At 51.2% G+C, this 12,696-nt stretch overlaps 1 protein-coding gene across 6 annotated transcripts in view; it reads left to right on the forward strand.

Moving 5' to 3' along the window:
- Window positions 1-12,696, forward strand: part of LOC144168766 (DNA-dependent protein kinase catalytic subunit-like) — a 477,503-nt gene that overhangs the window by 133,407 nt on the left and 331,400 nt on the right. For all 6 annotated transcript variants that reach the window (XM_077697734.1, XM_077697729.1, XM_077697730.1 and 3 more), the window contains exons 29-30: window positions 229-323; window positions 7,433-7,535. In XM_077697734.1, the coding sequence (XP_077553860.1) occupies window positions 229-323; window positions 7,433-7,535 (198 nt within the window). The remainder of the gene's footprint in view (window positions 1-228; window positions 324-7,432; window positions 7,536-12,696) is intronic.

Here is a 12,696-nt window from a genome sequence, read left to right on the forward strand (position 1 = left end):
CAGGGCCTGTGGGCTAGTGCATGGGGGGGGGGCACAGAATAGGCGTTTCCTCTTTTAGAAACTTGGGATTGAGCACATTGTACGAGAACGCACTAGACGCAGTAGTCCAAGCAAGCTCTCAGCCCAACTCGGGTGGCAGGTGGGTGTGGGCAAGTGCCGTCTACTGGGGCGGCATCAGCCCATCCTCTGATTTGGCTCAGTCCCGTGAGGGCTGCCCCTTGCCTGCAGGGAGGAGGAGGCGCTGGTGGACACGTTCATCCTGGAGGCCCTGGCCTACTTTGTGGACAGCCTCAAGCTGGCCCATGCGGACGAGAGGACCGTTGGTGAGCAGGGGCAGGGCTTGCAAAGGGTGCAGGGAAGCTGCTCGGTCGCTGTGCTACGTGGCACACACGGGCTGTCAGTCGGGGGATTGGTTGCATGGCTGGTGTCGCGGGAGAGTGTGGGAGCATCGGGGGCCTCAACCCACAGGGAGAGGCGGGAAGAGGGCCGCCCTTTATCGGTCGCATTATGCACACACAAATGGTAATGTCCAGTAGTGCCACGTACAGGTGGCTGCCTAATGAGGGGGCTGGGCTGCGCTGACCTCTGCAGGGTTGAGGTCCACTGATTCTGGCAAGTTATTTCACTTTTCAGTGGCAATTGGTTGTAGCGATTTATGGACGAGTTGGTATAAGCAGGATGTGCTTGTGGGAAGGAGAAGGAAGGGGTTTAGTGCGGAAAAGTATGGTATACAGTAGAACCCCATTGATACGTTCCTGGTTCATACGGTTTCCCGGATACTATGCTTGCAATTGTGAACACTAAAAATTCCCCATAGTGTTACGGTGTTATGGTGCTTTTTTTTCTCTGCCTAGTCCGTTCCTCGATAACACGATTTCCTGGTAAGTACGTTCTAAATTTTGATAATTTTATCCACCTACGACTGGATGATACGTTTTACGGTGAACAAAAGCGTGCTGACATGCTTGTGCACCGAGCCTCAGCTCACATGCGGCGCAAAGGTCAAGCCGCCTGGGTCACCGTGGCGACTTTCCCGCAGTGCTGGGCTTGCCGGAGTCACTCGTTAACGTGGCTGCCTTTAGGCAACGTCGCTTGTATAACGATGTCTTAAAGTGCAAAACGCTAACCTTGGAAGAAACCGTGGCGGAATCTCGCCATGAAGGAGCGCCGCCGCCACTGGACGCCTCCTCTAGGAGCGCCTCCTAGAGAGATGGCGGTGATGACGGGGAGGAAGCGGTGGCGCCTCCAGCGGCTTGGAAGCGGTGCAAAGGACAATCCCAGTGCGGGCAAAAGTCTGCAATGTTTAGGAAAGGAGCTCTTTGTGGTAACTGGCACCACCTGGGAACAATACACGGAGGAACTTCCATGTACATCCACGAGATGCCGCGACGAGAGTGCCAGTAAAAGGTAGAGCGCGTGACCTGTGGGTCAGAGTGCCTACGCCCCCTGACTGCTGTGTCCTGACTGCCGCGCGCTATGTTCGCGGGACCGGTCACCACAACTGCCGACCAGGGAAAATGAGTCAAGTGAACGGCGACGCACGAGCAGCCATGCCGGTCATCGGGAAGATAGACGAGTTCAATGCGGACATCATGGATTGGACGGAATACCGGGAGCGGGTGGAGCTTTGCATCACGGTGAACGACATCCCCGACGGTAAAAAGACGGCCGTATTTCTGACGCTACGAAGTTTATTGGCCCTAGGAAAACCTGCAGAGACGAACTTAGCGACAATTTTTGAAGCTCTCAACAACCACTTCTCGCCAAGGGTGTTGGAGGTGGTAGGAAGTTTCAAGTTCTTTTCAAGACACAGGCGGGAAGGGGAGGCGGTGGGGGACTACATAGCATCTTTGAAGCGACTGGCCGAGGACTGCAAGTTTGAGTCATCCCGGAACCGCATGCTACGAGACCAAATCGTCAGTGGCATTAACGATGTCCCCATGCAAACGCGGTTATTAGAAACAGCTGATCTAAACTTAGAAACCGCGATAAGTATGGTGAGGGCCATCGAAGCTGCTCGTGAAGATTCCCGTACGCTGAGCGCTCAACCAACACCACAGTCCGTGCCAGCCCAATTGACAGTCGAAACGGCCACGGTGTCGGCAAACATCGTACAAACGGGGCACCGTGAATGCGGGTGTTTCCGTTGCGGCGGTACCCATCAAGCGCACCAGTGCCAACTCGTCAACTCAGTCTGCTACAAATGCGGGCGGCAAGGGCATCTGGCAAGGGTGTGCAAGACTGATCAAGGGCTAACAGATAAAAAGATTCGCCGTGCAGTTTCGAGGCGCGTGAATACTGTGGATGAAGCGCGCGAGGCGGAAGACAAGGGGGAAGTGTATGACCTTTGGCCGCTACAGACGGCCGGACCGGCCCCGATGCGCATTGCGGTTATCGTTAACAGCGTGCCATTAGAAATGGAACTAGATACGGGCGCCAGTGTGTCAACGATAAGTGAAAAGAAGCTCACGCAACTGTTTCCTTCGGCCGTTTTGGAACCATCCGACGTGCAACTTCGGAGTTTTTGTGGAGACACGGGACCAGTCGCTGAGAAGTACTGTATTTTCGCGCGTATAACCCGCACCAAAAATGCGAAAATTTCAGTGGCAAAGTAGGGGTGCTGATAATACGCGGGTTTTTTAATCTTTTAGTGCAGCATCACGGCAATGCGCGTTGTGCCGTGATGCTCCTCCCACGCAGTAACAGTGAGCCTTCCATGGCAGCGATTGCAAGGACGAGAGCACTCTAGGAAATGAATTTTGCGCCTTTTCTGTCTACGTAGTACGTGACATGTTGTTTGAGCAGTAGCTTTGTTGCAACCCTTCCTGTATGAAATGTGCGGGCAGTACGCGAGGATTTTTTTTTTTTCTGACGGGCTGAAAATGGGGGTGCAGATTATGAGCAGGGGCGAGTTATACGCGCGAAAATACGGTACACGGCAACTGTGAAGCTCGGAGAAGAAGAGAGACAGCTGCCACTGTTTTTTGGTAAAAGGACCTTGCCCCACATTGTTCGGTAGGAGCTGGATGAGAGAATTTCAATTAGGGGTCAGCAAGCCGGAATCCATTTGTTCCGTGTCGTCTGCGGAAGAAGCAGTGGCTCGTTCCAGGAGGTGTTTTCTGAAGGGTTAGGCACGTTCTGGGGGGTTAAGGCTCGCATCATGGTGCCACAGGACGCTACATCCAGATTCTTCAAACCCCGGCGGATGCCCTTTGCTCTGGAGGTTAAGTTTGAGGAGTCATTGAAGAGACTGGTCCGTCAAGGCGTGGTCCGAACAGTGAAGTCTGCCAAGTGTGCAGCGCCCGTTGTTCCGGTGCTGAAACAAGACGGGCAGTTGCTCATATGTGGCAATTTCGAGATAACGGTCAATCCCGTAGCACTTGCGGAAACGTATCCCATGCCGCACATCGATGACTTGTTCACAAAACTCCAAGGAGGAGTAAAGTTCACAAAGCTAGATTTGAAGGACGCCTACCAGCAGATCGAGCTAGATGAGGAATCCCAGGAGTTTGTCACCATCAATGCCCCAAAAGGGTTGTTTCAATGCACGAGACTGCCATTCGGGGTCGCCTCAGCGCCTGCAATATTTCAACGAGAAATGGAAAACCTTCTGAGGGGACTTGGTCATGTCGCAGTATACTTCGATGACATCTTAGTAACTGGCGACAGTGACAATACACACGGGCAAAATGTCTGCAAGGTGCTGGAACGCTTGCAAGAAATGGGCCTGAAGCTGAAACTCTCGAAATGCAAATTTTTGTTACCCGAGGTCGAGTACTTAGGTCACATGATGAGTGCTTCCGGGCTACGTCCAAATCCCGCGAAGACTGAAGCGGTTGAGAAAGCTCCCAAACCACAGGATGTCAAAGAGCTGCAAAGCTATTTGGGTTTGGTGAATTTTTACAGGAAGTTCCTCCCGAATCTTTCAGATGTGCTACAGCCATTAAACCGCTTGCTAACTGCTGGGACCAAGTGGCACTGGACTGCAGTCGAACAGGGAGCATTCAGTCGTAGCAAAGAAATGCTCGCTTCCGTTTGTGTCTTGGCCCACTACGACCCCTCCAGACCGACTGTGTTGGTCACTGATGCTTCCCCTCATGGCCTGGGGGTGGTTCTGGCACAACGAGAGGCTTCGGAAGAGGAGCGGCCGATAGCCTTCGCGTCACGAAGCCTTACCCCCGCAGAAAAGAACTACAGTCAGCTGGATAAAGAGGCACTTGGACTCGTTTTTGGGGTCACAAAGCTTAGACAGTATCTGTGGGGACGGGAATTTAAAGCGGTTACCGACCACAAACCTTTGCTCGGTCTGTTAGGCGCTGGTAAACGAATTCCTGAAACTTGCTCGCCGAGGGTTCTTCGTTGGGCGTTGCTGCTGGCAGGGTACAACTACAGCCTGAGCTATCGGCCCGGAGGCCTGATAGCCCCTGCGGATGGGTTGAGTCGGTTGCCTTTGCCAACAACAGGATGTTCTGCAGGGGCCCCGGCAGAAGTGGTCATGCTGGAAGGTGTATATCCCCGTGTGCTGTCACCCAAAGCGGTTGCTGAAGCCACTGCAAGAGACCTGGTGCTGTCAAGGGTATTACAGGGTTTGTGGTCTGGTCAAGTTCTAGACGCGAGACCAGAGGGGGGGCCCTACGAGTCCCGGTTCAGTGAGATGAGTGTGCATCAGAACTGTGTGCTGTGGGGCAACCGTGTTGTGGTACCCGCCTGCCCCCAAGGGGAAGTCCTCAAGTTACTCCACGAAAGCCACCCTGGGGTCTCAAAAATGAAGGCTGTCGCACGAAGCCATGTGTGGTGGCCATCGTTGGACAGCGACATCGTGGCCACAGTACAAGGGTGCGGTGTGTGCCAACAGCAACAGCGACCCTCTAGACCAGTGCCCCTGATGCCATGGCCGTTCCCAGACGGCATGGTCAAGAATTGACGTGGACTATGCAGGGCCGTACAGGAACTCTTACTTTTTTATTGCAATAGATGCTTTCTCCAAATGGATTGAGGTGTTCCCAGTTTCATCGCCATCAGCGGGAAGCACAATTGCATGCATGCGAGTCATGTTTGCGAATCACGGCCTGCCAGACTTGGTGGTATCGGATAATGGCCCTGCGTTCGTGAGTGAAGCATACGAGATATTCCTGAAAAAGAACGGCATTAAGAGGATGCTGGTGCCTCCCTATCATCCTGCCTCTAACGGTGCTGCAGAGAGAGCTGTGCAGACAATGAAAGTGAAGCTACAGAAAGTTGGCACAGGGTACCTACACGCACAAATTGCCCGAATACTGTTCACCTATCGGTCTACTCCCCACGAAGTCACCGGGTGTGGCCCGTCCGAACTCCTAATGGGATGGAAGCTCAGGACTGCGTTGGATCTGCTGCGGCCGGATCTACGAACAACAGTCCTCCAGAAACAAATTGCTCAGAAGAGGGATTATGATCAACGAGCCAAGCCGAGGGCGCAAGCACATCCAGGAGACAGGGTATTCGCCAGGTATTTTCATCCAGGTCCGAGCTGGATGCCTGCCACAGTCACCAGGCAACACAATTTCCAGACAGAGCTGCAGTTGGATGATGGGCGACAATGGACCCGCCACCTGGATCATGTAAGGCAACCCCAGCCGATACCAGGCCGGCACAGCCTTTGTGGCTCTGGCACTGAAGGCACTGAGCTACAAGTACCGCCGTCGGCAACTCCAGGGAACACCGAGGACAATGTCTATCCCAATGCGGTGCCAAGTTTGGCTGAACAAGTGCGTCCCTCCGGTGCGTCCTTCCCACTGCAGGCCAGGGACATAGGTGCACCGCGCACAGAGGCCTCGTCTCCTCCCATACCACGGCTTCGTCGGAGCACCAGGGAACGCCGTCCTGTGCTTCGGTATTCTCCGTGACTTTAACTGTTCCTGTGCGTGGGGGTTGTCCTTGAACCCAAACTTCTGTTAATTAAGGTGGAAAGTGTGGTAACTGGCACCACCTGGGAACAATACACGGGGGAACTTCCATGTACATCCACGAGATGCCACGACGAGAGTGCCAATAAAAGGTAGAGCGCGTGACCTGTGGGTCAGAGTGCCTGTGCCCCCGACAGCGGCTGTTGTGTCCTGACTGCCGTGCGCTATGTTCGCGGTACCGGTCACCGCACTCTTGCTCTCAAGGGGCCGCAGCATGTGCCAGCGGACATTGACAGACACGTGCACGTGCCATTAAATGCTTGGGTTCGTCTCTCGATTGTCTCTTTTTTTACTGCGGCAGATCATACGCTTTCCTGGATAGTACGTTTCACCCTCGCGTTTTTTTTTTTTAATTGTATCAACGAGGTTCTACTGTAACGTGCAAGTGGCCGAGGCGGGCGATGTGCTGCCTGGATGCGGAGACTGTGTGAGTGAATGCTGGAGTGGGTGGAAGAGGTAAAGCGTGGCTGTGGGATGTCGGGTGCTCGTGAAGGGCATGCTGGGGGCTCATTGCTGGGAATGCAGAAGGTGGGAGAGAAAAACTTCTTTTATTTGCTGAAAAGAAATTGGTTGCACTTGGCAGTGAATGGTGTTGAGTAGAATTCAGTATTGAGCACTTTAAAGTTGCCAAATTTACATGAGTGGAGCTTGGTAACCTTGCACCCCTAGCAGGACAGTTACACGCGTCTCTACGGCTGTTTCGGCACAAGTTTTGAAGTGGCTTGCATTGGCCCGGGGTAACAGTGGTGTCATGTTTGAGCCATTGGATGGAGACAGGACCCAGTGGGGTCCTTCAAAGGTTTTTTTCTTGGATGGTGGTTGGAGCATTTACAGTGACAGGGGCACTGCCAGGGCTTTAATAACTGGGACGAACGGAGTGTCCACCGGAGTGCTGCGAGTGCCATGTGGGGCATAGAGCCGGTCGGCCTAGGGGACTCGCCCATAGAGTTTCATACTAGTTATACTAAAGGGAAATCTGGCGCTGCATTCGCGGGCCGTTGTGGGCGGCGCCATTGCCGCTAGCGACGTTCCTCGCCTACTTGGCTTAGCTAGCCATAAGGCTTCTTTTTTGTCTCGAAGCCAAATGAACGAACAGGGGTAACATTTTTTTCTTGTTCATCGTGCATGAAGCCTGTATATAATCACTGGCAAATTAGTCTTTGGAGATTATATTTTATAATAATAAAACAAATTTGATGAACCTTCTGCAGCAATATTGTTGCTTTTTTGCAGCCAGAGCCAACTTTTCAGCCTGTTCATGAGCCATGCCAAGGACAAGTGGAACGTGCCTGTATGGTCCCTAGAAATAGTGCCTGCCTGGCACATGACGGAACGCTCGCCGAAGCGCGGCTCCCCTAGACAGTGGCGCCAGATTTCCCTCTAGTATATACTATTAGTATGAAACTCTAATGGGACGCACGTGGGGAGCTCGGTTGCCCGGCTGGCAGCGGCAGCAGCAGCTCCTGTTGATTGCCCTTTCCCGCGGGCAGGTTCCCAGGAGCTGTGCGGCCGAGCCCTGGACAACGTGCTGCGCATTGTGAGCGCCAAGAGCAGCCTGCTGAGCAGCCCCAACCGCAAGCGACGGTGGCCCTGGTGAGTGGCGCCTGCGATCGCCCTCTCTGGGCCTCCTCCATTACGAGTCCCGCATCGCCCACGGACTGCCCGAGGCGCCATGTCCGTCCAGCACTGGTAAATCGAGGAGGCCCTCTGCCCCCCTCGGCCTGCACACTGTTCCAGGAGGGGCGCAGCGTGCTCCTTGTGGGCAACCGCAGTGGGCTGCCAACAGAGGGGGTGTTCTGGCCACCCGGGAGGCTGGAGGAGTTGGCCCGCTTGCTCCAAGGCTAGTGGGCAGTCTCGACTTCCCTAGGCGGCTGGATGCCATCTGGAAGCTTGTAAGACGGCAAATGAGGCTCTCCAAAGAATGCGCCGAGACTGCCGACTAGCGGGCCCCAAGCAGGCTAGTTCACACACTTGTGCTTCCGTGGTCAGCCTTTTTATCATAAGGGCTGACCTCCACGCAGTGATGAACCGGCGAAGAAGCGGCGGAGGAACCGTCGTCTTCCAACAGATAGATGCCTCTTCAGCTAAAATATGCTGTTGGGCTAGTTGGTTCATTGCTTAAGGAAAAACGAGCGCTACAAACGAGGACAGAAAAAGCGAAGAACGACGAGACAGAAGCGCATCTGTCTCGTCGTTCTTCACTTTTTCTGCGCTCGTTTGTAGCGCTCGTTTTTCCTTAAGCCTGTTCAGCAGACTTCTGTGCCACTGGGGCTGGAGAGGGGCTGGCAAACGTTGCCGCCCAAAGCCACCAGGCTTTCGTCCAAACAGAAAACAGCCAGTCGCTGTTTTCTACTTAAAGGGACCCCGAAAAGCTTTGTGAAGGTGGCAATCAAATGCATTCAGATGGTAGAACACATAACGGGGGATTTTTGAGGCAAGTGTGAGCTCCATACGTTGTACGGATAATTTGTAAAAAATTTTTGAAGATCGCCTTTCTCAGCTGATGAGCGCGACGCCGCAGCGAGCCGACCGTGGCTGACACAACGGCGATCGCGGCTGACGCAATGGCGAAGGTGCCCCCTGATTCGCCCAATCGCCGGCGAGGTCGGCCGCCGGCGGCGTCACTGCCATTGGCTTCCAGCTGCTCTTCCTCGGTCCTGCGCGATCCGGAGGCGAAGGCGGGTCCGCAGCGATTGACGCTGCCCAGGCGCAGGAATGTAGCTAGCGCAGAACGGAAGTCGAGCGTCGTGATGTCACATGGCTATTCCCAGTGTTTCCAGCTGCTTTGAAGGAAGCAGAGAGGGAGGAGGAGTCAATCGGCAAGTGGGGAGGGGCACATTTAATTGCTTCTGGTGCAGCTAGTACTGAATGTAGATCAATAATTCCAACATCGCTATATTGGTGCTACGTGACAATACAGGCTTTTCGTAACTTTCACAGAAAGCTTTTCTGGGTCCCTTTAAGCTGTGCGCTATGGCCCCTACCAGGCGGTCACCTTGCGCTTGTTTTTCTCCGGCAGCACTGCTTCTTTTTCTCCCTTGTGTCCACAAAAATGAACAGGATGCTTGCCGGGCGGCTGACAAACACGGTCCGCTCAGCCCCAAGCAGGTATCAGCCGGTCAAGTTCACTGTGGTGCGAGTGATCGTCCACTGTGTCAACTGTCGGTACAGCGGCCATAAAAAGGCGGCACGGGAATCGGTCATTTGCGTGCGTAAATGCACTTGGACCCCTGCAATGCTTTTCTTTCAGGTGCTTTTGGGCCTTTACGTCTGTTCTTTGGCTCACGCATAGAGAGGCAGCAAAAAAAATGATCAAGATCTGTGCAGAAATGAAAGAGTTATTCCATTTTTCAATTTAAAAATACAAGCAAATTCAAGGTTGCATTCTCTCTCAAAAAACAGACGGCTGCTGCTCGCTTCCCAACCTCCCCGATGATGTTGCATTGCGGAACCTCATTGAAAAATGCCTAATTCCGGAAGCTTTAAGCCCACGGTTGTCTAACCTGGGAAGCTCCTTTCGAAGCTTCTGGACGCCATCGTTAAGTGCCGTTGCACCAACTGCGTTAATACAGCGCCAACACAAGTGCTGGCAGTTGTGTCTGCCCCATTACTATCTGCAGTTGAGTGTTTATGCTTCCAGGGGTGAAACAGCTGCGCGTATCGCACAGTTTTGGTACAACTACATTGTCCTGCACCAAGTTGCTCCAAAAGCATGAAAAATTGTGAGAATTGCACCGAGCGGCTTCAGAACAGCCTGGAAAGCAAGGATTTTGACGTTCACATCACTTTCAGTGGCGGAAAATGTCGACAACAGGATTTTCCAAGCAGCCCTAAGGTGACTCTCTTTTCAGTAGTGTGATTGATTCAGCAATCAATCAACCAAAAAAATGTGAAATGTCCCAAAGATTGTTTTTTTGAAAGTCGCATATTTGGATTGCACGTTTTACACTATACGTTTCCGAATTTTCCTCGTCGAATACCATTGCAAAGTGTCGTAGCAAAATACTCATTTGCAAAAAAAGCACCAAATTTTGGAGTGCTGTATTTCGGGAACAATGCCATGAGCAGGCCCTCGTATTCCCCATTCCAGTGGGCTTTGTTTGTCACCTCTCACTGACACAAATAGCAGAGAAATAATGACGGTGGAAACAAGAAGACGATAGCTTCTAGAGCTTGATTGGCCCTCTGGCCGGGATCACTTAAAGCCTTCCCGTGTAGTCGTTTTATCCGTTGCAGTACTGAACATTGACGTTATCGCGGCGGTAGTGATTGAGAACGTGTGCTAGATTATGAGTTGCACGGCATGAAAGATGGAGTTCATCGAAAACAGTGTGGTACCCGCGACTTCATCATTGTTCATCCCTGAGTGTGAAACACATTGCGTGCGTCTATAATGAGAGTGCACGTAGCAAAACTGTGGTCGCATTGCGATGTTACAAAACGCTGGGTTATCGCTGTGTTTGACAGCAAGCTAGTGAGCCGCGGGAATAGAGGATCAATGTGCCAAAAGTTGTACCACAGGCTGCATCGCTGCAAAGCGTTTCGGCAGCGCCCAATAGCGTGATTGGCTACTATTTCATGTGAGTAATAATGATAAATGTATCTGAAGTAAAAGGCAAGGTGGCTATCAGGTTCATGAACAATAATAAATACCAGAAGAAACTCGGTGAACGAGGCTTTGTTTGTATAATACCCGAAACCCACAAAAGCACAATGGACAGAGTCTGCAAACTAACAATGGGTAAATGCAGTGAAGACGTAGAGACAACGGTAGTAAGAGTTCAAATAAAAGGGAAAAAGTCTAAGTTGGGGAGTGAAGGAATAGGACACACAGTAGGTGGTTTTAGCTTGAGGGCGTCGGCACGTCCGGTCCTTTGGTCACACGTCTGGTAGCCTGTAGGTCACGTCCCGTAGCCCGTGGTAGTGCAGTGCGCTCAAGCTCCTGTCACCGTCGCGGGGAACAGCAGCGCTGTCTCTGGAAACGGCGCTGTCTTTTCCCAATGCCCGGCGAGACGACTTCCTTGCGGAAGAGATGTTTTGGAGGTTGTGCCTGTGGAGCACCTTTTGGGGCACGGCACTGGTCCGGTCGCCCGACCGCTGCGCATCTCGCTCCACACTCCCGAGTCTCTGTTCTCTCTCGGTGTTCTGCCGACCGCTGTCGCTGGCCGCTTCCGATTGGCACGCGGCCAGCGCAAGCTCGTGCTCTAGTCTCGAGCGCTCGCCCCTGCGTCGTTGTCTTTGTCATCTTCTTGTTGAGCTTCACGTGTTTTCTTCTTGGGGTGGTGCTTCCTGTGGTTGCGATTTCTTCGCACGACAGTGATGGTATGAACAAGAACCTCAAGGATTGAAATGGAGGGCTGTTGGGGTGTGAAGAGCCGTCACCTTAGAATAGAATAGAACTTTATTGTTATTGCTACAGAGTGGCACATCACCAGAAGATAGTCAACCCAGAAAGGGGTCCCAGAGTAATGAATTGTAGTGGGACCCCTTGCTATTGATAGCATACACAGAAGTAGCTTAACTGCAGCTGCTAACAGGGATGATACCTAATTTTTTTATTACCTATCTTATACAAAGAAATAACGAGACTAAGCGTGAAAGTGAATTGCTAAGATTGCATATTTTAGGAACAAATAAGGAACATATTGAACAAATAAAACACGCAGCATTGAAACAACTAACACAGGAATATTTAAACAAAATAAAGCATCCTATAAATGATACAATATTGAGTGCAGTCAATCCATATACGTACATAGCAGCTGTATAAATCCAATGGGTAGGTGTGTAAAAGAAAAAAAAAGAACTACACTAGGCGAAATGTGGATGCACAAGTCAAAAGTCTATGTGATGGTTCATCAAAAATGATCCAAGGGAATGTTTAAACCATGGTGTTAGATAGTTAAGGTGACTGAACGCGCAGCTCCCCCAAAGGAGTGGGCGCATCGAGTTAACTCTTTCGCTACCGCAGAAAATTGACCAATTTTGGGGGGTCCAAGAAAACATTTTTTTTTCTGCTAAAAAATTATTTAGGCACTAATTGCAGGAGCACAAAATGCAGATTATTTAACGGCCTTTCCAATAACACCAGTTTTTTAAAGGTTTTTATATATCATAGTTGTGAAAAAAAATATCAAAATCAAAAGTTTTGTCAAGTTGTCGAAAAAAATGATAAAAAAGGAGTTGTGTATATCAAACCACCGGTAGTAGAAAAAAATTAGAATATACATTTTGCAGGGAAACATTTCAAAAACACACCCTAAAAAAAATGTCGACTTGCGCGGAACAGTTTTTCAGATATAAAAAAAAAATGTTAGCACGAACAGATATAAAAAAAAAATGTTAGCACGCACGGTGCTCGTGTCATGCGGTGAAGCCCAACCTCTAATTCAAACTGTGCAATTTTGGGTGGTTCCTTGGAATAAATCTGGCGGTTTGACGTTATCAGAGGCACCAATTTGCCCCCACATAACGTAAAAACATCTTGTCAATGGCTGACTTTGCATTTACAGCGAGCACAATATTTGGGACAAGCACGCGATGCAGAAAAAAACATGCATGAAGTTGAAAACGGAATGCCGTGGCTGATGTTTGTTGTCGTTCACGGTCAGTTATCTCTCAAAACATAAAGCTGAGCTTTATTATCATCTTCTTACTCGCAATTGTAGCCTTGCTCGCAAAAATGAGGTACGATGAGCTAGAATCGTCCCCTGCGATCTTTGGCCGAGTAGCAGTCGCACGCTAAAAAAGATCT

The sequence above is a fragment of the Haemaphysalis longicornis genome, unplaced genomic scaffold (genome assembly GCF_048455015.1).
Source record: "Haemaphysalis longicornis isolate Haplotype H1 unplaced genomic scaffold, Haemaphysalis longicornis Haplotype H1 scaffold_2, whole genome shotgun sequence".
NCBI classification, from domain to species: domain Eukaryota; kingdom Metazoa; phylum Arthropoda; class Arachnida; order Ixodida; family Ixodidae; genus Haemaphysalis; species Haemaphysalis longicornis.